The 26,293-nt window shown below is 34.9% G+C and overlaps 1 protein-coding gene and 1 long non-coding RNA gene across 2 annotated transcripts; both read left to right on the top strand.

Annotated features, from left to right (window-relative positions):
* The first annotated feature begins 16,089 nt into the window (after window positions 1–16,089).
* On the top strand, window positions 16,090–17,922 carry LOC124448065 (nephrocystin-3-like). Its single transcript, XM_046999076.1, has 3 exons — window positions 16,090–16,546; window positions 16,925–17,072; window positions 17,828–17,922. Exons 1-3 carry the CDS (start codon window positions 16,214–16,216, stop codon window positions 17,920–17,922), a joined length of 576 nt encoding a protein of 191 aa, XP_046855032.1. The 5' UTR covers window positions 16,090–16,213.
* A 3,205-nt stretch (window positions 17,923–21,127) lies between these two features.
* LOC124448868 lies at window positions 21,128–21,806 on the top strand. Its single transcript, XR_006949286.1, has 2 exons — window positions 21,128–21,250; window positions 21,445–21,806. It is a non-coding gene; the product is annotated as an uncharacterized LOC124448868 (long non-coding RNA).
* The last annotated feature ends 4,487 nt before the right edge of the window (window positions 21,807–26,293 follow it).

Consider the following 26,293-nt stretch of genomic DNA (forward strand, 5'->3'; position numbering starts at 1 on the left):
TTGGTGTTTCTATCGTTTTCGCAGCTACGTGTGGACACACAAAAACGCATCAAATTCGCATACGTGTGGACGCGTAAAGTTTTGAATCCAGAAAAAAATGTTTGCGGATACAAACGAATTCAGATACGTGTAGACGCGGCTAATAAACTCTGGCTGCGCCGTCGTGAATTTCTATCTAATCCTCGTGACTCTTAATCCCATAGAACACACGTAATCACCCTCTAACCCTTACTTAATTTCAGAAGTGTTAAAGTATTTCAATTTGTATGTGTTTACTATAACCACATAATAGGAAATGAACAGAAGGATAATTTAGTGTTGGAGCCTTTCAAGTCAGTGTCCTCGCGCATGTCTCATTGCGTATGCTAGAAATTCGACGGCCGCCATTACTCTGGCAAGCACTGGCTAAGGAATTTGTATATAATTGTATTGTACGAACATTAATTTACACATTGTGAAGGTTTAGTTTAGAAATCGGCGTTCTAATTTTCAGAACTTCAAAATACAATGTAAATACTGCCCATTTGTCTTTAAGAGCGCGATTCTCTTACACAAATATTCTATTCTACTGTTAATTTAGTAAACAAAAAGAATGATAGCACAGCGCTATAACCAACAACTACAAACAATAACGACCTTGTCTAACAACAAGGTTAGACAAGGTCGTTATTGTTTGTAGTTGTTGGTTATAGCGCTGTGCTATCATTCTTTTGGTTAATTTAGTAGTTAGCAACCGCAGTACTTGTCAGAGTAATGGCGGATCTGACGTAAGCGCATAGAAAATCTGTGACATATCGCACCCCTGAGTTGGCCTTCTGTTCATTTCCTATTCTGTGCTTTAACGTAAGTCATGTTCATTTAACTTTGTAGAGATGAAATGTAAGTACTGTGTATTTACTGGCGAAGTAAGAAATTTATGGAAGAAAACAACAGGTTTGGTTATAATCTTTGTAATGTGAATGGTTTTGCTATTCACCACTAAAAGGTTAAATTTAAAGTTTTAAATATGTTCAGAAAGGATGGTCCTTGATAACTGTACTGTATGGGTTAAATATGGAGATTATACCACAAATGGAATGATATAAAGTTATTAAAAGAACATTGTATACCGTCATTTGAAAATTTACATTGGAATATGAAAACTGACTATATTCTATAAAGATGAAAAGAGGCAAATGCAAAAGAGGAGAATGAAAAAACATGATCCAGATTTATAGAACTTAAATGAGTTCATATGTGTTAAATTTTGTTTGCATTAATATGAAGTTATTACGAAGGATCACGGTGGTCTGTTTTTATAATTTGAATATAAACAAAAGAAATCATCTTTAAACTAGGATTTTTGTTACCAAATCTTTCAATCTGTAGTTGTAAATATAACGAAACCACGTCTTGACCACGTTCAACGCGTTTAAATAAAAAATCGTTTTGAATCTTACGATTTCTTTTGAGTTTTAATGTCGTTATGCAAACGTAACGATGCATGATGTTGTAGAGAAGGTTAGGATTCATGAGACCTTAACGAATTTAAAAACTAGACTTTAATTTTGACCAAATCTTCATTTAATCTTGCAGTCATATTTTAATAAGTTAAGGTTCTGAGAATGGTTTAAGGGCGTTCTGATTGACCTCACCAACATCTTCAAGCCCAAAATAATAATATCAGCACAGAATAATGACTATACAGAAGGGTCACTCAGGTGTTCAACTTGTCCTCACGTCGGCCATTATTCCAGCCAGTTGATTAGGATTTCTCACTTGTTTCCAACCATTAAAATTACATGACGTCAATACTTATACTTTGACTGTAGAAATGACTTAGATAATTTTGAAGGTTGGGAAAAAGTTTAAAATCCTAATCAACTGGTTGGAATAATGGCGGCCACCATGCACGGCGCGACATGCGCGAGAACAAAAACATCAAAGGCTCCGACACGAGTGACCCTTCTGTATATTCCTATTATGTGATATTAGCGTTATTTAATAGGCTGAATAATTTAATTAATAAATCACTGGCGTAATATCGCTGAAAAATGATCAATTGTTACTAGCACTTCACGTATATTAATGAAGAAAGAGCAAAGTTCTTTTGTTTGGCAACAGTACGTTTTGTTTTTAAAAATTAGATTTGATAGATATCCGGTAATTTGTTCAAGTACGAACAATGAGTTTTAAACAATCATGTGGAACAAATACACATAATGACATGCTCAACACTATTTATAAAGATACTATTCACTTCAAGCCACCTATAAACCACTCGGCGTCATGAAAGGCAGATGTTGTTAATTTGAGATGGAACAAGACTTCACACACAGACGAGAAGTATAAAGATTTGTGATCATGCCATGTCGTGATAACCGCACTCGCTTCTATGTACATTTTATATGGTTTTGGGGTTCTGTGGCTTATGAGTCAGTTATTATCATTGTCAGCGGTCTTCTGTCTTGGCAGCCGCCATGTTTGTTACTTAGGTTATGTTTATCGTTGATTAAAGCTTAACTTCAGGCCAATGCGTAGTTAATCTTTCACTACAATTTAATCAACGATAATTTCATGAGGAAATGGATAAAGTCTTACGGCCAGAGCGGCTAGAAACCGATCCAAACAGTGGAACAGCGGCAAAAGAATGGCTTCATTGGAAACATACGTTTGAAAACTTCATGGCCGTTTTGCTAAAAGAAGGTTTGGATAAACTCGCAATATTATCCAATTTCGTCTCCCCAAGCATCTTTCAACACATAGAAGATTGTGAAGATTATAAGACATCGATTGAAACACTTCAGAATCTCTTTATCAAACCGAAAAACGAGGATTTTGCTCGCCATCTTTTAGCTACAAGGAAACAAGCTCCAACAGAAACACTAGACGAATAATTACAAGCCCTAAAGGCACTAAACAAAGATTGTAACTTCAAGAACATCACAGCTGTACAATACTGTGAAGAGAGCATTAGATATGCATTTATTGCTGGATTACAGTAAAATGTTATACACCAAAGACTTTTGGAAAACAAAACACTCGACTTAAAAACTATGTTCGATCAGGCTAGATCTCTTGAGACAGCCATTAAGAGTTCTGAGTCGTATTCAACTCCAAATACACTCATCAATGCTGCTGTTGCTGCTGAGTCTTCAAGGTCTAGAGAGGGCAAAGAGGATACTCTCGCTGCTGCAGTCGAAACAAATTACAGCTGCTATTTCTGTGGAAACAATAGGCACCAACGACCTAAATGTCCTGCAAGGGAAGCTATATGTGCAAAGTGTCAGAAGAAAGGTCACTACGCCAAGGTTTGTCAAAGTAAAGCTACCTTAAAGGTATTAGCATCCATACACTCCCCTGTTTTAGTCACCACTTCATGTCCTGGGTCTCTATCAAAGTCAACAGCAAACGTCAGCTTAGGAAGATTGAAAGTAAAGGCATCGTTTGACAGTGGCAGCACTGAGAGTTTCATACACCCAAATCTAGTTGAAAGGGTTACATAACAAGTTAGCTAAAGCAGCATCTCGAAAAAGTATGACAAACATGCATGAGAAATCATATCTTAATTGATATACCAACTTTCTAACTATTGACAGTAAGCTGCATGGTAAAGGAAAGCAAAACCTGCTCAAAGGTATGGGAGAGGTGAAATAGCATACTTGTCTATGAAAAAATGAGAATCTGTGAAAATATATGTAGGGGTGATAGCATGTCCAATCATGCATTACCTCCATTTTTTGCCGACGCCACTTTTGACTAATTGCTGCGTGTCTAACAAAATGTTGTTAATTGTTATAAGCAAACCATTCATTATAAAAGTAAGAACATTTGTAAAATAAGCAAATGTTGAACACAGGAAGAATGTATTTACACAGAAAAAGAAGGCAACCAAATCTATTTTTGGGAAATGTTGATTTGTGCAACGCAATGAGCTTTTAAATTTATAGTTTTGATTATGTTTGATTAATTTTAAAATTTATTTTCATTGAAACCTTTATTGTTGTATCCACAGTGTCTTTATTGATCACAAGTAATTATAATTCCGTCAATTTTTTATAGTAAGAACTGACTTATGCAAAAATATATATGTATGGAATTTTTCATTAATAAAGGAAAAAAATCCATCCACAGTTGCAAAAATCGTGTCTTAATCATTGGAATTCAAATCCTGTCTTAGATAGATGATTCTCTATTCCTGAGTTAAAAATTATGAAACTTTATAAGACCTAACAGTACTCCTTTGGAATTTGACTAATCTCAATGTTATTATGTACTCTGCAGGAGGTTCTTATTTATGTATTTTTATTTCTATAACAATTGTTTTTAGTCAGTGATGTATACTTAGTTATATAACTAGAATGTTCTACATAGACGTCATTAATGTTTTATAAGACTGTTTGTTGAAAGGGATCCTGACTCACTCTTCATCTTCGTTCACTATTTAAATGTGTTTACGTAACAAAACTTACATGGATAAAAGATTGATATAGCAAATAGGTATGAAATATGATCACCATTTTTAAACTGATATGTATGTGGTCGCGTTCTTTATATTAAATCTCTCATATTTGTAAGGTATGTGACATGTAAAGAACTAAAGCAAACATAATTATGTCTATACGGTCGTCATGTATGAAGTCTTATTTCTAAAACGTAGGTACCTTTTCGAAAGTAAAGCGAGATTTTGAAACTATATTATTAACTTTACATAACAACTTTGCGACTCAAACATCTCGATAATGTATAACTAAACATGCAAGAGAAATCATATTCAATTTGATACACTAACGTTCTAACTATTGACAATAAACTGCATGGTAAAGGATAGTAAAACTTGTTCAAAAGTATGGGGGGGGGGGCGGATTAACATTAGAACATTTTCTACAAGTAGGACGCTGAATTTTTCTTTATAAACTATACTTGTCTATGGAAAAAGGGAGATTTGTAAAGTTTGTATGGAGGGGGGCACATGTCCAACCATGCGTCACCTCCCTTCTTTGTTGACGCCACTTTTGACTACTCTCTGTGTGTGTAGCAAAATGTTTATAGTTGTATACAACAAATCATTTCTTTTATAAATAAGAAAATTTGAAAAATAAGCAAAAGTTAAACACAGGAAGAATGCATTTACACACAGAGAAAGAACGTGACCGAATCTATTTTTTGTAAAATGTCTATTCATGCAACACAGAGCTTACAAAACTATACTTTTGATCAAATGTTAGTTTAACAGTGTTAAAGTTTACTTTCATTGCATCCTTTACTGTTATATGTATAGTGTATTTTTATTGATCATAAGTATTTAAAATTGGAAGCAGTTGATAATTAAAATGTATTGAAAATTTACAATGGATTATTCAATAACAAAGGTCTTTTTATAATATGAACTGATTTTTGCAATAATATACATGTATGGAATGTTGATTAGCTAAGTGAAAAATCAATTTAAAGTTTTAAAAAATTGTGTCTTAATCATTGACATTCAAATCCTATTTTAGAAAGGTGATCCTTTATTCCTGAATTTAAACTTGTTAAACTTAATATTAATTAAAGTAGTCCTTAGGAATTTGACTCATTCCAATGTTATTATGTACTCTGTATGAGGCTCTTATTTATGTATTTTTATTTCAATAACAATTGCTTTTAGTCAGTGATATACACGTAGCTATAGAACTTGAATGTTCTACAGAGATGAGATTAATGTTTTATAAAATTGAAGGAGATCCTGTCTTACTCTTCATCTTCGTTCTTTATATTAAATCTCTCATCTTTTGTTAGGTATGTGACATGTAAAGAAGTAAAGCAAGCTTAATTTGGACGACGGGATCGTCAGATATGAAGTCTTACTTCTAAAACAAAGGTAATTTTAGAAAAATAAAGCGAGATTTATATCTACATTACCGACCTAAAAAATTAGCTAAAGAATAATCTAGATGAAGTATGACTAAACATGCATGAGAAATCATATCAAAGTTGATATACAAACTTTTTAACTATTGACCACAAGCTGCATGATAGGTAAAAACTGTGAAACCTGTTCAAAAGTATGGGGAGGAAGAATAGCATGATCGTATTTTCTACATGTAGGACGCTGAATTTTCTTACTTATCTTTGCATCCATCTCTAGTGGATACAGTTTCTGAAGAGGCCTGCTTATGTGTAGTGGCTTTCCCTTGCTAACAACTTTGACTCCCACTCCTCTGACTATATTATCGCAGGAGTCAGTACATCTACATTCACTTCATCTTTATATACATAAGTCAATGTCTAGAGTTTAACGTACCTTGTACCTCAACTAATGTTGTTAACAGTTCTTCATTGTTCAACTTAGCGTTACCCAACACCTTCCTCTGACGACCTTTCACCAATCCTACCACTCTTTCAAAATGTCCACCCCACCGGGTGTCCTCGCCAAATTAAAGTTCCATATCAACTGATTGTCTTCCAATCATGATTTTACCTCCTTACTTCGATAAATCTCCTTCAACGCTTTCTCGGTTGCTTTAAATGTTTTGGCGTTGTCCCAAACTATTAGCGAGGGTGCTCCCATTCTAGCAGTAAATCTTTGCATACAATTCAAAAAACAACATGTACTTAAACTATCAACTAAATTAAGACAAATTGCTCTTGTAACACAGCAGGAAAAAAATGCGATGCGTACTTTAATTTGACTAAATTTGGCAACTTTTTTCACACAATCTTTATGAACCACTTGTGTGTTAGCCAATACTGTCTTCCCGACTTCCCCAAGACTTTCTTCTGTAGTTTAACCTCTTTTGGCATTGGCCAATGACACTTGGGACCTAACAGCCACTTTTGTCCCACCAAAATTCACTTTCCTTGAATTGTAATGCCGTAAATCCCCATGAACCTAAGTCCGCAGGGTTGTCTACACCCGTACAGTGTTTCCAATTATCCTTCCTGCTCAATCTTAAAATCTCGTTTACTCTATGGCGCACAAACTGTTTCCATTCTCCCCTATTACCCATCCAGCACCATGCAGTCATACTGTCCAACCAACATTATGTACCAATAAATTGAACGTAATCCTCTATGGCCAACTTCAATGTGTCCATCAACTGTGCTAATATTCTAGCTGACATCACTTCTAGTGTGGGAATTGTCAGCAATTTTATTGGCACTATCCTTGTTTTCGACGTTAGCAACTCTACATGGTAGGCACCGTTTAGCTCTGTCACAAAATATACGACCGCAAAGTATGCCTTTTGGCTGGCATCTGCGTACCCATGCAAGTAACACTTTACTGTACCAAATAAATTACCATACACACATCTTGCCACAACTAAATCCCTGATTCTCTCTAAATCTACTATACACCTCTCCCAACGTTTTTTCTTGTCACCTTCCAGCTCATTATCCCATTCAGCTTTCTCAATACACAGCTCCTGAAACAACAACTTAGCACAAACTACAACTAGACTTATAATAACTAAGGGATCGAATAATCCTGCAAGTATACTTGGTATATTTCGTTTACTTGGGATAATTGCCTTTGCTCTTTCAGCCAATTTCCAGAGGCTAAATACAAAGTGATCCGACTTACACTCCCATCCCAATCCTAGTACTTTCTCAAAACTTTCACTGATACTATTTTCCCCAACTGATGCTTTGGCATAAGTTTGCTCATCAATCACTTTCGAATTACTAAATTCTGCCCTTCTTTCCTCTAAAATTCTTCTATCTCTGGTTTCCATTTTTTTCAAAACATTCTCATCGTTACTTAGCCACTTCCTAAGGCTAAATCCTCTCGCAGCCAATCGCTCACTTGCTGACTCATACAACCTCATTACGTTCTTGGATTGTTCACCGGACACTAGATCATCGGCATAAAAGCTATCTCTAAGTTTTTTAACAAAATCCAAGTCTATCTTTATGAATGAGTCTAAATGATACTGCAGTGTTGCATTCATAAAAAAAAGAGCAGTTTTCCCCAAACACTACTCTACAAAATCGATATTCTAAAGGTTTCACCCTCTCATTGTTTACATCATCAACCCATAAAAATCTGAGGCAATCCATGTCCAAAGTATCAACTTCTATATTGAAAAATGCCTTTACAATATCTGCCACTAAAGCGACTCTCTTCTCTCTCAACCTTATCAAAATATGAAAGAGCAATGGTGCTAATTTGGGTCCCACATGCAAGCAGTTAATGAGCAAGGAAGCCTTGGGTGACTATTTACACGATATATAATAAATAACTCTTACCTTAGTTGTTTTCGCTTCCCTTCGAATAACAGCATGATGTGGTAAATAATGTATTTTATCAGCTTTCTCTAATTCTATCACTGGTTCTATAATACCCCTCCTCAATTGATCTTTGCTTGTCTTATCATACTCTTCTAAAATTTCTGGTACCCTTTTCAGCCGTACTAACTGACCCTTTAATCTACTCAAGTTTATGCTGTAATCTGTATAGTCTAAAGTATGTCCTTCTTTCCAAGGCAATTCGACACTGCATCTGTTACCATTAAACACAATAGAATCCCTTAACGATTCATGAACTTCATCTTCCTCTGCTTTCCTAAAGTTTCAAAATCCCACAAACGGTTGACATTCTTATCTAAACTTAAATTTCCTGAACTTTCATGCGCAATGAAATTTACTAGAGTGTGCATGTTATTCAAATTATTTCTCGCTTTCATGGGGCGGACAACACCCAACCTAACTTAGTAGACACAGCAACTGGTTCATCTGCCTGTCCCCGAAAAACATTGCCTTCCTGAAACCACCAATGATAATCTGCTCCAATCAAAACTTTAACATCTAAAACTTCTTTATCCTTGCAAACATCTGAAAACGACAGACCATTTAAATGTGAATATCCCATCTTTCTCAACTCTACATGCTCATTCCTAATTTGAGATATACAGTCTACACTGTATGCCTCGATGCTTTTACTCTCTCCCCCCCGTAACTGACAGCAACTCTAATTGAAATACCTCTCACATCTTAACTTTAGCCTTCTCTTGACCAAAAGGCTTGATTTCTATGCATTCTTTTCTCCTAGCCTGAATACCTGCTCCTTGTATAATCTTTCTATTCACAAATGACTTGTGACTTCCTGAATCAAACAACACTCTGACCCTAACACATCCCTTATCTCCCTTAATAAAAGCCTGAGCTGTCTGTAATACTATCCTAAATTAAGATCCCAGAATAGAATGGTTGGTTTTAACATCACCTGTAAGAATCCCATTGACTTCACAAATTGACCTATGGTGTGCCTTCCCACATGCATTACATTTATCATTACTATTACAATTCTTACTGACATGTCCTTTCTTTAAACAGCAAAAACGGCTAGATTATAGAATACCCGTCCACTTACTACAAATCCAATTTTTAATGGATACGCGGATGCGCGGTCAGCAGTTAACAGTGCGGGCTACGGTTTGTAGTCCATACACGGTTATGCGGTCAGTGATAATTAAATACAAGAAAATTCAACGTCACTGCGAAGTCAATTTATAGTGGATATGCGGATATGCAGTCATGAAAATCTTATATTTAATTTTTAACATAGGCAGAGCCATATATACAGGCCAAGAATATAAATGGCTATTCAACAGGCTTTACATACAACACGCCATCTGGAAACTTATATATATATTTTCTTTAAATTGACTTGATGTTGCTGAATTTCTAATCGCTTCAACTTTAACGTATATTTACATCTTACAATCTTATTCTTTTATTCTTTCATTCAAAGTTCCCATATATCTTCTTAGCATCTTCCAAAAAAACTTCGAATAAGTCTTTGCCTTTATTTTCGTATCTCCACAGAAACTCTGCCAGATACGACGAGAACATATATTTTCGTATGCCAAATGGTGGAAACTTTACCTTGGCCTGGCGCCAATTTCCTTCAATTTTATTTGTGTGATCTCCATCTTTGTTCACGAATTCCACTGAATGGTTCACTTGCAAGTGCTTGTAACCGTGTTTCTCTAGATTTAAATAAGCCTTCCAACAGTCCGATATGATTGTCGTGCCTTTTTCTATAACTGTTTCAATTATCGGCAACAACGTTTCTCACTCCTGTCTTCTACTGCAAACATAAAACTCTTTCTACTGCCCTCTTCTATACCCCCAAATACCCATTGTCTTTCTACCCTATGTCCTCTATGATATTTTCGTTTCCCAAATTTGCTCTCATCAATTTGCACCCTTACACCTGGACCACCAATTTTTTCTCTGCATTCAAAATAGTTCAACTCGCAAATTTCCCTACAAAAAGGGTCCCAATCAACTACTGTATTTCCACTAACATCTACCTCAAATCTCATTGTTTCCTGTTTAACATCTCTACACCACCAATATGTCAACTTGAGAACTTCTTCCAACGTTAAATTACTGCCCTCAAACCAACTACTTTTCCGAATAGATAACTCAATCTTATGTCGTTTACCTCCTATTTGCTTTCTACATTCCCATTTACAACCGTCCGACCTATCATCACACTCGACAAATTTCATAACGCTATCACAACGAGGGCATAGCCGATTACTAGCGATCAATTTCCTTTCCATTAGCCAACTTATCACACAATTTCTACTGGTAAGTACGCCGTCTTTAAGCTTGTCGTATGTCCAATAAACATTTCTTTGGTTTGCTTTTCGTTGATAACTTCCTATCCATTCGCCGCATTGCGTTGCAACACATTCGCATTGTAGCAATGATAAATCTGTTTGAATTTCTTTTGCTTTTCCCTTCCTTGCCGCTACTTGAATCCCAACATTTTTCTTTTCCTCAGCGCCATACATTTTGCGTATTTCATGGTATTAATCTGCTTATTGCTGGCTATTTCCTTTGCTAGCATTTGTAAGCAACAATCATATTACAAATTATATAGCGCTCCTATTACATAACTTCCTTAAATGAGTCATTATTCAACTACCTATTAAAGTTATTAAAAGACATCGCCTCACACATTGCAAAATTCCTATGATACACTAACTATCCTTGTGTTTGTAAAGAAAGCACCCAATCAGTTCATAGAATGGCCTAGTGATGTATTATGTTCCAAGTATGGTTTTGAGGAAAACTACCGTAAGCCATGTCATAGGTCCATTTCCCAAAGCATTCGGCAGTTGATAGTAATCAACAACTGGTCAGTCAAGAATATTTGAACTTAATATTTGAACTTATCATAATGTTCGCGTTTTCATTCGCATTACATTTATGACAATTTTATAAATTCGTATTCCTAACAAGTGCCATTATATATTCTTAATCATTTTCTTTGCAAATATGTTTGTAATTGCTTTTTAGAATCAATCTTTAAAAAATATAGCTTCAACTAACTTTCTTTATATAGGTACTAGTTTTATTATCTTATGCCTCGCTCTTTAAACTCGTCACTGTGTATCCACGTATCCGCGTATCCACTAAAAAACATAGCTTCAACTAACTTTCTTTATATAGGTACTAGTCCTCTTATCTTATGCCTCGTTCTTTAAACTCGTCACTGCGTATCCACGTATCCGCGTATCCACTAAAAAACATAGCTTCAACTATCTTTCTTTATATAGGTAATAGTCCTCTTATCTTATGCCTCGTTCTTTAAACTCGTCACTGCGTATCCACGTATCCACTAAAAAACATAGCTTCAACTAACTTTCTTTATATAGGTACTAGTCCTCTTATCTTATGCCTCGTTCTTTAAACTAGTCCTCTTATCTTATGCCTCGTTCTTTAAACTCGTCACTGCGCATCCACGTATCCGCAGAATTAAAAGGGTGCCTTTAGAAATTGGACGGGTATTCTATAATTGCTCCACAAAAACATCTTCCGTACTTACAAATGAGTTGTTTTCCCTCGTTTACCATGGTAATTTTCTTACATTCCTCTGGATTGTGTTCCCCGAGACAATAAACGCATTTTCTTTTCGCTTTACCCTTCGTTGCATCTCCCGTGCTTCGCGTGCAGTGCTGATGCTGACCCCATATGTTTTTGTCGCGACGTTTCTCGTTGTTTCTTCCCATCCTGTCTCTTGGTTTTCTCGCCGATCGGTGTGTGAGCTTCTCGAAGCTCCCAACTCTTAAAGAATTGCGTTCAACGCATCTTTCATTGACCATTCCGTGAAATCGAATCCTCTTGTTATTGTCAATCGAAATTCAACCAGCAACTTCGCAATGTCTTCCGGTATTACGATTGAAGAGTATACGGCTTCGTCCACTCGTAAGGCCTTTAATCCCCGGCAGTTTGTCTCACAGGTGTCGTATAACCGCCGAAGCTTTTCCATGTCTCTTTCGTCCGTTATGGGTTTTGCGTTCATTAACTCCTGGATATGCGCTTTCTTGATCACGTTCTTTTTCCTGTATCTTTGTTTCAACAAATCTACAGCTTCGTGATAGTTCGCTGAAGTCAGGGCAAATTCTGATATTGTCGATCTTGCAGGTTCGAGTAAAAGACTCCTTAAATACGCAAACTTGTCTACGTCAGCCAATCCGTCATTATTATTCACCGCACTATCAAACGAATGCCAAAACTCTTGCCATTCTTGCAGCCATCCGCTAAATTTCTTTACTTCCAACTTTGGGAGTTTTATTCTTATAACTCTGCGCGTCTCACTACTCAAACTGCTGTTCAGCGTGCCATTTAATGTCGTTGTTGCCGTTTCAACTGGGACATTCGACACCTTGACGATTTCGTTCACATCCAAAAGTGCTTGCTCGAATTCAGCCGTATCTCACCGGCATCTTCAATTTCTTTTCCTAATTCTTCTTCCGCAATTTCCTCATTGCTTTCGCTCACAATATCGATTTTTTCTTTACTAATTCCTCATTTGATCAACATTCTGACATATTAGACATATTGATGATTTTGAGATGAAACGCTTTTTCTTTGCTGTTTTATTTCCTACAAAACACGTTAAATTAAATAGTCTAATTGTGAATGCCACACATCTCAGTTAAGGTATGTAAGTTAAAGTGTGAATTAACGTGTCAAGTAACAATCAACTGGTGTATAGAAATACTGTCGAATACAGAGGTGTCTCCAGCATTTCTAACTTGGATTTTTACCATTACAAAAAATATTTGACATTGACGATCCAAGGACATAAAAATCTAGCACTAGCAATGTCTGTCTTGTAACAAGTCACATGTTGTTTTTAATGTTTTGTTGAAAAGCTGCTGTAATTGGCAAAATCTGTAGCATTATCTCTGCCATTTGTAGTTGTCTATGTCTCAATTTGTATTAATAACAAGTATTTTAAGAAGTTGAATATATAAATGAACAAATAAATTTGATTTCATCATGTAAATCCTCGACTTTAACGAAGAGTGATACATGTTGTAGGTCGATCTTTTGAAATTGATTGATTTTAACTGACTTCTTGATACATCATATTCTTTTTTAGATGGAATCAAGAGAAAGCAGAAATCTATTTTACATCAGAAAAGTAATTAATGTGATACAAACGGAACTTGCCCAATTTTTCATCGAAGAATGGAACTCTCGTTACACATCAACACATGGAGAATGGGATGATACCAAAAAAAGTGGCAAAAAATTTTACAAATTAGAATCAGGTAGGAGGTTGGATAAAAACCTACAATTAAAATATCAGGAGGGAAACACCAGTAAGTGGGACTGCACAACATTATTTGATGCAATAATTTTTTCAAATTCAATTGGAAATCATCTTGATAAAAACACAAAGGATGCTCTTCATGCACTTCGAGGTGAAAGAAACAATTACGCACATTGGTATAAAGCGGAATGCTCAGATGACGATTTTGATGATAAAGTCAGTATCATTGAAAAATCATTTCAAGATTTGAAATTTTCTCTCGATGAAATCATTGAAATAAAAAATCATCGTAACAGTTTTAATTCGTTCCAAGTTCTTCCTTCAAAACCTAATCATTTTTTTGTTGAACGCACTGAATTACAAGATAAAATCATAAACGATCTTGAAAAATTAAGGAATGACAACAATAACGAACTGACATATTTCTACATCACTGGTAATCCTGGCAGTGGTAAATCTCAACTGGCGAGACAGGTTTGTGAAAAAATATCGTGTGATTGGAAAAATAAAACTTCGTTTGTAATGACTCTCGATGGGAAGAATGTGGAATCTCTTTTAAAATCTTACTGTGACCTTGGCGACCGCTTAAACTGTAACAAGTATATGGTTGAAAAATTCAAAGATGAAAATTCTTCCGCCAAAGAGAAAATCAATTTCCTTCGCTCGTTAGTGTCTGCTCGATTGAAATTCTGGCAAAAATGGTTGATTATTGTCGACAACGTTGGGCAACTGAGCGAAATTTCTTCGTTACTACCACAAGTAGGTGATCACATGTGGAAAAATGGACAACTAATAATAACTGTTCAGAATACAGATGCCGTACCTCACGATGAATTGTCCAGCAAACATATTTCTATCAGTAGTGGAATGAATGCCAGAGAATGTTGTCAATTGTTGAATTCTTACACTAAAGATGAAAATGCTGATGATCAATTGTTGAATGAAGTATCGCACGCATTAGATCGTCAACCGCTGGCTTTGGCTGCTACTGGTTATTATGTCAGTCGTGTAAACAAAGCAGACTGCTCATTTACTTGGAGACAATATTTAAAGAAAATATCTTCAGAAGAAGAAGAAAACATGGACGCCATTTTTGTTAAATTTAACTCTGTATATCCTAGAAGTATGTTACAAGCTTCACTTTTAGCTGTCAAACAAAGTGCAGAAGAGTCGTCAATATTGGCACTGGCTATTAGCTTTTTTTCTATGATATCATTTGATCCTTTACCACGAGAAATTATGGTTTATTATGTTCAAAAAAATGATCCCAAAAGGGCTGAGGAAGATATATGTCTTTGTTTAGACGAATGCTCGTTGTTCTTGCATTCAGAAAATAATGACATTAGTCTACATCGCATTGTTCACAAAGCAATTGTTGTTTATCAATCTGAACATTCAAATGAAGAACATGAAATGGAAACTAACGTTGATCAAATATCTAAAGCACTTTACATGTTTGAAGAAAGAGACGACGAAATAAAATTAATGCCACATCTTGAAAAAATTGTTCAATTATTAAAGACCAACAAGTCAAAAATCAACATGAACACTTTACAAGTTTTCCAATATTTTGTTGACAGATTAAGACATTTTGGAAAATACGATCTTGCTCTTGAACTATTGGATAAATTTAAATCAGTAGAATCTAGTATTGACAAAGCTTGGTATTTTGATATCCTCGGTGCTTTATGCCATGACACTGGGAAGTATAGCAAAGCTAGAAATTATCATGAAAAAGTTCTGGAAATTCGAAAACAATCGTTAGGTCCAAATCATCTTGATGTCGCTATGTCTTTAAACAATCTTGGTACGGTGTATTCTGAAACTGGAAATTATGACAAAGCTATTGCGTTTCACGAAAAAGCTTTGGAAATACAAAAACAATTGTTAGGTCCAAATCATGCTCATGTCGCTGCGTCTTTAAACAATCTTGGTACGGTGTATTCTAAAACTGGAAATTACGACAAAGCCATAGAGTTTCACGAAAAAGCTCTGGAAATTCGAAAACACTCGTTAGGTCCAAATCATGTTGATAATGTTGCGTCTTTAAACAATATTGGTGTGCAGTTTGAAAAAACTGGAAACTACGACAAAGCTATAGAGTATCACAAAAAAGCTCTAGAAATTGAAAAACGATCGTTAGGTCCAAATCATGTTTATGTCGCTTTGACTTTACACAATCTTGCTAACGTGTATTATGATACTAGAAACTACGACAAAGCTATACAGTTTTACGAGAAAGCTCTGGAAATTAAAAAACAATCGCTAGGTCCAAATCATATTGATTTCGCCACGTCTTTAAACAATCTTGGTACAGTGTTACATGAAACTGGAAACTACGACAAAGCTAAAGAGGTTTACGAAAAAGCTCTGGAAATTCGACAACAATCTTTAGGTCCAAATCATGTTGATGTTGCTGCGACTTTAAACAATATTGGTGTGCTGTTTGAAAAAACTGGAAACCACAGCAAAGCCATAGAGTTTTACGAAAAAGCTCTGGAAATTAAAAAACTATCGTTAGGTCCAAATCATATTGATTTCGCTGCGTCTTTAAACAATCTTGGTACTGTGTTACATAAAACTGGAAACTACGACAAAGCTATACAGTTTTACGAAAAAGCTCTGGAAATTCGAAAACAATCCTTAGGTCCAAATCATGTTGATGTTGCTATGTCTTTAAGAAATCTTGGTGCGGTGTATTCTGAAACTGAAAATTACGACAAAGCTATTGAGTTTCACAAAAAAGCTCTGGAAATTAAAAAACAATCGTTAGGTCCAAATCATGTTATTGTCGCTGCGTCTTTAAACAGTCTTGGTAATGTGTATTGTGACACTGGAAACTACGACAAAGCTATAGAGCTTCACAAAAAAGCTATGGAAATTCGACAACAATCGTTAGGTCCAAATCATGTTGATGTCGCTATGTCTTTAAACAATCTTGGTATTGTGTATTATGAAACTGGAAACTACGACAAAGCTGTAGAGGTTCACGAACAAGCTCTGGAATTTCGAAAACAATCGCTAGGTCAAAATCATGTTGATGTCGCTTCGTCTTTAAACAATCTTGGTAATGTTTATTGTCAAACTGAAAAATACGACAAAGCTATAGATCTTCACGAAAAAGCTCTGAAAATTCGACAACAGTCGTTAGGTCCAAATCATGTTGATGTTGCTGAGTCTTTAAACAATCTTGCTGCAGTGTATTCTAAAACTAAAAACTACTACAAAGTTATAGAGTATGTTAATAAAGCTCAGGAAATTCGAAAACAATCATTAGGTCCAAATCATGTTGACGTTGCTGCGTCTTTAAATAATATTGGTGTGGTGATTGAAAAAACTGAAAACCACGACAAAGCTATGGAGGATCACAAAAAAGCTTTAGAAATTCGACAACAATCTTTAGGTCCAAACCATGTTGATGTTGCTGCGTTTCTAAACAATATTGGTGTGGTGATTGAAAAAACTGGAAACCACGACAAAGCTATGGAGGTTCACGAAAAAGCTTTGGAAATTCGACAACAATCGTTAAGTCCAAATCATGTTGATGTTGCTGCGTCTCTAAACAATCTTGGTGTGGTGATTGAAAAAACTGAAAACCACGACAAAGCTATGGAGGTTCACGAAAAAGCTTTGGAAATTCGAAACAATCGTTAGGTCCAAATCATGTTGATGTTGCTGCGTCTCTAAACAATCTTGGTGTGGTGATTGAAAAAACTGAAAACCACGACAAAGCTACGGAGGTTCACGAAAAAGCTTTGGAAATTCGACAACAATCGTTAAGTCCAAATCATGTTGATGTTGCTGCGTCTCTAAACAATCTTGGTGTGGTGATTGAAAAAACTGAAAACTACGACAAAGCTATAGAGCTTCACGAAAAAGCTTTGGAAATTCGACAACAATCGTTAAGTCCAAATCATGTTGATGTCGCTATGTCTTTAAACAATCTTGGTATTGTGTATAATAAAACTGGAAACTATGACAAAGCTATAGAGGTTCACGAACAAGCTCTGGAATTTCGAAAACAATCGTTAGGTCAAAATCATGCTGATGTCGCTTCGTCTTTAAACAATCTTGGTAATGTTTATTGTCAAACTGGAAAATACGACAAAGCTATAGAGCTTCACGAAAAAGCTCTGAAAATTAAAAAACAATCGTTAGGTCCAAATCATGTTGATGTCGCTATGTCTTTAAACAATCTTGCTGCAGTGTATTCTAAAACTAAAAACTACTACAAAGTTAGAGAGTATATTAATAAAGCTTAAGAAATTCGACAACAATCGTTAGGTCCAAATCATGTTGACGTTGCTGCGTCTTTAAATAATATTGGTGTGGTGATTGAAAAAACTGAAAACCACGACAAAGCTATGGAGGATCACTAAAAAGCTCTAGAAATTCAAAAACAATCGTTAGGTCCAAATCATGTTGACGTTGCTGCGTCTTTAAACAATATTGGTAATGTTTATTGTCAAACTGGAAAATACGACAAAGCTATAGAGCTTCACGAAAAAGCTCTGAAAATTAAAAAACAATCGTTAGGTCCAAATCATGTTGATGTCGCTATGTCTTTAAACAATCTTGCTGCAGTGTATTCTAAAACTAAAAACTACTACAAAGTTAGAGAGTATATTAATAAAGCTTAAGAATTCGACAACAATCGTTAGGTCCAAATCATGTTGACGTTGCTGCGTCTTTAAATAATATTGGTGTGGTGATTGAAAAAACTGAAAACCACGACAAAGCTATGGAGGATCACTAAAAAGCTTTGGAAATTCGACAACAATCGTTAGGTCCAAATCATGTTGATCTCGCTATGTCTTTGAGCAATCTTCGTTTGGTGTATGATGAAACTGGAAACTACAACAAAGCTAAAGAGTTTTACGAAAAAGCCCTGGAAATTGAAAAACAATCTTTAGGTCCAAATCATGATGATGTTGCTGCGTCTTTAAACAAACTTGCTAATGTGTTACATGAAAGTGGAAACTACGACAAAACTAAAGAGTTTTATGAAAAAGCTCTGGAACTTCAACAACATTCGTTAATTCTAAATCACGTTGATGTTGCTGAGTCTTTAAGCAATCTTGGTGCGGTGTATTATGAAACTGGAAATTACGACAAAGCTATTGAGTTTCACGAAAAAGCTCTGGAAATTAAAAAACAATCGTTAGGTCCAAATCATATTAATGTCTCTGCGTCTTTAAACAGTCTTGGTAATGTGTATTGTAACACTGGAAACTACGACAAAGCTATAGAGCTTCACGAAAAAGCTCTGGAAATTCGACAGCAATCGTTAGGTCCAACTCATGTTGATGTCGCTATGTCTTTAAACAATCTTGGTAATGTGTATTATGAAACTGGAAACTACGACAAAACTATGGAGGTTCACGAAAAAGCTCTGGAAATTCGAAAACAATCGTTAGGTCCAAATCATGTTGATGTCGCTGCGTCTTTAAACTATCTTGGTAAAGTGTATAATAAAACTGGAAACTACGACAAAGCTATGGAGTTTCACGAAAAAGCTCTGGAAATTCGACAACAATCGTTAGGTCCTAATCATGTTGATGTCGCTGTGTCTTTAAACAATCTTGGCATTGTGCTTAGAATAACTGGAAGCTACGACAAAGCTATAGAGTTTCACAAAAGAGCTCTGGAAATTCGAAAGCAATCGTTAGGTCCAAATCATGTTGATCTCGCTGCGTCTTTAAACAATCTTGGTGTTGTGTATTCTAAAACAGGAAAGTACGACAAAGCTATAAATTTTTACGAAAAAGCTCTGGAAATTAAAAAACATTTGTTAGGTCCAAATGATGTTAGTGTCGCCTTGTCTTTAAACAATCTTGGTTTGGTGTTTTAAAAAACTGGAAATTACGACAAAGCTTTGAGATTCCCCAAAAAGTTAAGGAAATTTGGAAAAAAACGTTAGGATTTAGTCAGGTTGATTTCGCTAAGTCTGTTAAACAATGTTGATGTAGTGTATTATGAAACTGGGGAATACAACAAAGATTTACAGTTACACATTGGTAGCTTAGTGTTTCGAAGAATGTGTGCCTTCCAAATTTTGTGTATTGTATATCTTAATCTATAAACAATCTTTAGAATTGCTATGTTTAAATCATATTGATGTCGCCGTGTCTTTGACATTATAATAATCTTTAATTGGTGTTTGGTAAAACTGAATTTTTCAAATACCTTTTGATTAAATCACAGTGCCTTTCTTAACATATAGTCCGAAGGAGAAAGGTCAACTCACCAAGTCAACTCCCCTCCCCTCCCTTAAAGTGTATTTTTGGTGCTGAATATAACAATTTCAGTTTCCACGTTAGGAGGTAAAATGAACCTAAAGATGCAATGATCCTTGTCTATGTATAGTTTCACTGATATCTAGTCAATATACTTACTCTACAGCCCAAGAATCATCCTAAGTAGAACTTAGAACTGCACATGCCCTGAATCTGACATTCTCCTTTAGACTTTATATTTAAAGTAATTTGTTTTTATGTTATAACCAAGTAGTAATTTTTATTGTATGATTCACAAACATACTGAAGTATATTGGAATGAAAGATGTTTATGAAATAAATTTTGTTAAAATAATACTATCCTGTTATTTTTTTATATTCTTTGATACATTCAGTAATTTTTTACCTAGCTTCATAAGCCTATGACCTTATTCTAAGTTCTGATAATTTCCAAGGTTACACCTTTCATACCATTTATACCACCCCACTAAGCTGCAGCCAATATTCCTGTACTGTCACTATCTCCAACATGAAACATAGAACAAGAACACAATTGAAACCAGGAATCTTTTGCCATCATCAAAGCATGGTAAGCAATCATTGGTGCATCATGACCACATGAAAATTGTTCATTTCACATCTCTCATATTATGATGAGACTATTTACATAATAGCAACATTATGACACAGGTTATGACAGCTGTAGTGTAGAGACAAAAGGAAGAAAAACAATGGCAAAAAGAACTTTTATCTTTGCATATGTTTATACAAACCGAGGATATATTTGTTGGAACTTGAAAGCAGATGAGTACAAATTCGAGACAGGAAGTCAAAAATCTTTTTCCCTTTTATAAAATAACAAGTGCAAAACAGATATTTGTTGTTTTTCAGGTAACATGTATTGATGATTGATTTGAAATTTCTCTTTACTTGATTGATTGATTTTATTGAGCTCAAATGGGTTCCACTTTAACACAGTCACTGTTACCATTTATGAGCTTTTTCTCGAATCACGTGATATATATACATACTATTACATAACTCAAAAGCGATGAGCAGGTAATTTTTTTGTGAAACCTTCAAAGAATTGACAAACGCAAACAATTCTTGTTCATTGATCTTTAGTTTCTACAATAAATACATTAATTAATTTGTATTGGCTCTCCTCGTCCATCGTACACGTGTTTGGACACGCAAGAGTGGATAGGATATTGGCCATGTATCGACTGTTGAAGCTCTCACCACAGAATAGATACATACAGAAGCGCCACTCAGCGAAAAATCTGTCCCCTACTTGTACCCAGTTCTTAAGTGCGCATCTTTTGCGTCCGCCATTACTCCAGCCAGATAAACTGGCCAGAATTTATATAGATTAATATTATGAAGAGTTGTTTTTCGAAAATTTGACGAATTTAAATTCACTTATGGACAAAATTTTTAATGCCATCGGATAGGATACCAAGCATATGAGGTGAGAAACAGTTTTGTTGTAAAATACGTTCTTCAAATATAATTTTACGGGTTTTATAGTTTCTTGCCTTGAATTGTATGCGAGATCCATGTTTAGAACGTCTCTTATATTGAACGGCAGTTGCCCTAAGAATTTATAATTTAGGACAAAAGTAATAAATATATTTAGTGTGATTCCATTTCTGTATTTTCTAGTAAAGAGTTTCCTATTAGAATGGTCAACGGATTTGATAGAAGCGATAAAACGACCTACTGTGTAAAGAACGTTCTTCAGATGAAGACGTTATTGGTATAAAATTTGGACTAAACTAATTTATATTTGATTCTTGAATCGGGGCTTTTTATTTGCAATGTAGCTTGTCTGCATAATTGTAATTGAAAGTTTTTATTTGTAATTGTATATTGAGTTCCTGTGGCTATCATGTCTGTCAAATTTGTATTAACTTACAAATAAAGATGTTTTTTGTTGTCTTATTTTTAATAAGCAATATATGAAATTACAATTTTTTAAAGAATGAAGTTATTGATAAATTGTGACAATTAAATTAACAACTTTACCATTATGTCAAACATATTGTCAAGCTCCTACAGCTTACCTCTTTTGTTAAACTTCACTTGTGAGTTGTGACCAACAATTGTATGTGAAAAATGATTAGAATTATGTTTGATTCACCGCATTAATCAACCAGCAGAGAGAAATTATTGCAACAAAGGTCTCGAAAATTTAATTTTTGCTAAAATCCATAACGAGAGATATGGCGAGAGATAGAGACGTTTGGCGTAGAAAAATTCATGGACCGGTCAACCCCCCTGGCGGGGATTAATAGTGGCCAGTATACAAATGTTGTTTGTTGTTGCTTGTAAAATCCATAAACTTCATTCAGTAAATTAAAATTTTTATTGTAAGTAATCATGTCACAAACAGAACTTATTCTGACAAAAACCAGTTATAGTTACTCTTAATGCCATTATTTAAATCGTAATACTTTACACAGTAAATGTTTACCAAAAGGTGAAACACAGATACACCAGAAAACTTTTTTAAAACATTTGACAGGGGGAAACTGTGCCAAGCCAACACCAATCCAATTCACAAAAGCATTCAGGAAGCTTTTTTATGTTCACTTCTCACATCATCAATAAGCATCCATGTCAAATATATAAATAATCTCCTGATTGAATTTAAAAAGGCAGAAATAACAAAGTTAAGTCATGTGGACCATATGGCAGTATATGTTTTACAAATTGCTATTCAAGCACTTTATTGGTGGAGGCCAACATTCTGCTGCTTATGTTCCAACTTGCTCAAAAGTCATTCAAGCTTCACAAGTCACAACTGTGATGAATACAAAATATTTTGGCATCAAATGACTTTCATAGTGGCCATGCAGCATCTCTTCTGATAGTTTAAAACACCTGGGTAGACAATTTTGGTGATTCGAATGTCCTGCCAAACGTTGTTTGCAATATATAAACTTAACTGGAGGATAATTTGATTTGTCACTTGTTTCAGCCACGACCGAGATTTCAAATGTTAGAACAAATGTCTTCAAGATTCTCTGCAGAATTCTTATATGATAAAATTAAAACTGACGACAAACCATATACCGAGTACGCATCTCGTCAGATACATATCTACTTTGTAAATATTCCGAATAAACCCTCATTTATCAAAACGGACGTCGAATTAATGATAAAGTGTTGAGAGCTTGATGTGTTAACTGTATCCACACAAAAAAATATTAAAAAAATGGCCAATCTATAGAAATATTTGGGTTTATTTGCCAAAACCCATCCATAGAACTATATATTATATTGCGATCTGGCTGAATTTATCTGGCTGGAAACATGGCCGCCGTGTAAAGTTGCCCGGATGCTGCGGACACGAACATCAAAGGTTCCGACATCGAGTGGAGCTTCAGTATGTATCTATTCTGTGCTCTCACCTCTCACTACTCAAAAGTTTATATGATATTGCTGAAGTCTTAGCTTTCCAGAACGTTAAAGATGAAAACCTAAAAATTATGCGAACAACATTTCCAACAACAATCTGCTTATCAAAAAACAAATCACTGCCATCTACAACAAGGTATGTGTGTGTTGATATGTCTGTATATAAGGAAGTTAAATTGCTTATTATAGCAGTTATTTGTCGTTCGGTTCAGTCGCTATTTTTGTAAAATATGTGTTATTATATTAATGCTTGACGAAGCAAATTTACTTGAAATTGTAATTGTAATCATGTCATCATTGAATAGTTAAATATTTAGGTCGTTTTAGAAGCAGAAATAACATTATTTTAATGATGGAATCGGTGTATCTTTGCATTAAAATATACAGCATCGCTTATTAAATTTAAGTTCCTAATTTATTTAATGCAGCAAAAAAGTTTTGTTCATCTTTGTACATTGTCACGACATAACATTATCAATGTCGACTGTGCCCAATTTAATGCGCCTTTGCTTTCATTCTTTGTTTTCCATAACAATCTATTCATACAACTTCCAGTACGTTAAATATCAAAACCTGAAAGTTTCAACCATCGAACAGTTTGTAAGACATAAAACAAAGAATTATCATGCGTGTTTACGCGATGTATAAGTGTCACTTTAAAATGTAAATTGTTCGCCAACTGTTAAGTCATCAATAATATATGTTACACTGTAATGTTTTAAAAAACCTTCAAAATAATAACTTCAGTTCTCTCAACCCCCCCCCCCCTCCTCTCAAGGTTCAAGCGTCCCTTTCCTAATACCATAAATTTTATATTATAGATAACCCTTAGCAACTTGTAATGCTGTAGTTGTAGATCAATCAAACAAAGTTACAAATTCAAAAAACAACAAGTGCTTACTAAAAATAAATCACTGTCATTTGAAGCCAGGTATGTTTACGATGATGTGTTTGTATGTTAAATTAGTTAAATACCTGGTAGAAATTATTAGTTGTTCAATGAAGACAGTCTATTTGTTAAATATATGTATTATTTCTTTTACTTTGTGATGTATTAAATCACATTTATGCCTGATTAAACAAATTTATTTTAAAATTGAATATTTATGTCATCTTTGAATAGTTTAAGTAATTTTTATAAACTACCAAAATACTTTATAAACAACTCAATTGGTTAAAAATTTATCGTCAAAATATTCTTTAGAAAATTTAACCAACAGAATTATTGCTATGGTATTTTAAATCTATGATGAGGTGCTATAATGTTGTATTCTGAATTAACCTTGATCTGCCATTGTGAATGTTGTATCAAATGTTTTTGTTGTTTATTAACACATCTTCTTTTTTAATTTAGGTTCATAAAGCCATCTTTTATTGGTACAAACACTTTATCTGACATCATTGAGAAATGGAAAACTTGTGATTTAAATATGGACAACTTTGTGTAAAGCTTAAGGTACCATACACTTGCCTTTCATATCTGTACATGCAAAGCGAAAAAAGGAATTTTGTTTGACAAAGGAAACTTTTTCTATCATTTCATTTTGATACAATTCCTCAAATGTACATAAAGATGGATTTCAAAATAGCAAATACCATGATGAATGGTGAAAATAACAATGTAATAGTTCTTAAAAGAACTGTTTTAAGCAAAACACTAACCCAACAATTCAAAGGAACCGTTATTTACAGCTAGAAAGAGACACTATGCATTTCGGCATACTACTCGTCAGGTGTCAACGTCTGCTAAATGAGAACCTCCAAACCATGCTATATTTATAACGTTACAAAAGGTCAATGTCATCCCTATTGTTAGAGATGACACTTAAAACAGAGACAGATTAAACCCGTAATCCTGCAAAGGACAGGATTAGTCAATTTAATTAATACCGACTCCATGACGCGTAGCTGGAATAACGAGCGACATTTTTTAATAATTCTAAAGTTTTCATCAGAATAAGCAATGGCACAGCGAGTGTTGCTCGAAAGATGTTTTCTAATCGCTGAATCACATAGAATCGGATTTTCACTTTTACACCCATGTTTTGGTAGTTGTCGTAAAGGAACAATTTTATTCCTGATAGAAGCTGGTACATGCTGTTTTATTCTCTCACTCAACTTTTGAGAAGTCCTACCTACATAGCGAGCATCACACTCACATTTAAACTCGTAGACTACAATGCTTGATATTTGAGCAGGGAGAGACTCTTTGGGAGTGGGTGGAAGAATAGTTCTTTTTGAGAATATAAAGACCACATTGCATGCAAAAAACAAACTCTCGGTGATGTTTTTAGTTTCCTTCTCGATGTAATTAAAGGCCTTACCCATCCAGGGAAGTTTAAGGAAAACAGGGCTTTATCAAACACTTCACCAAAGAAATCTTTTCTCTATGCGAAACGAAAGAGTCAAAGCGCGTGTACAAACCAGTGAAAGTTGCTTTGCGATGAATGCTTGTTAAGAATGGACCATTGCGTTTGTGTACAAGAACATCTAAAAAAGCTAATTGATTGTTTGACTCTAGCTCAGAGGTGTAATTTAGTGCAGGGTTAAGATAGCAAAGTTTATTAAGAAAAAGTTCACGACTTTTATCGTTATGAAACAAAGAAAAGGTGTCATCCACTTAACGCTTATACACCAGCACATCAGGACAATCTGAAGATGCAAGCCTGTTTTCCTTAAACTTCCCTGGATGGGTAAGGCCTCTAATGACATCGAGAAGGAAACTAAAAATATCACCGAGAGTTTGTTTTTTGCATGCAATGTGGTCTTTATATTCTCAAAAAGAACTTTTCTTCCACTCACTCCCAAAGAGTCTCTCCCTGTTCAAATATCAAGCAATGTAGTCTGCGAGTTTAAATGTGAGTGTGATGCTCGCTATGTAGGTAGGACTTCTCAAAGGTTGAGTGAGAGAAAAAAACAGCATGTACCAGCTTCTTTCAGGAATAAAACTGTTCCTTTACGACAACTACCAAAACGTGGGTGTAAAAGTGAAAATCCGATTCTATGTGATTCAGCGATTGGAAAACATCTTTTGAGCAACACTCGCTGTGCCAATGCTTATTCTGATGAAAACTTTAGAATTATTAAAAAA

Source organism: Xenia sp. Carnegie-2017, unplaced genomic scaffold (assembly GCF_021976095.1).
Source record: "Xenia sp. Carnegie-2017 unplaced genomic scaffold, XeniaSp_v1 HiC_scaffold_23, whole genome shotgun sequence".
NCBI classification, from domain to species: Eukaryota; Metazoa; Cnidaria; class Anthozoa; order Malacalcyonacea; family Xeniidae; genus Xenia; species Xenia sp. Carnegie-2017.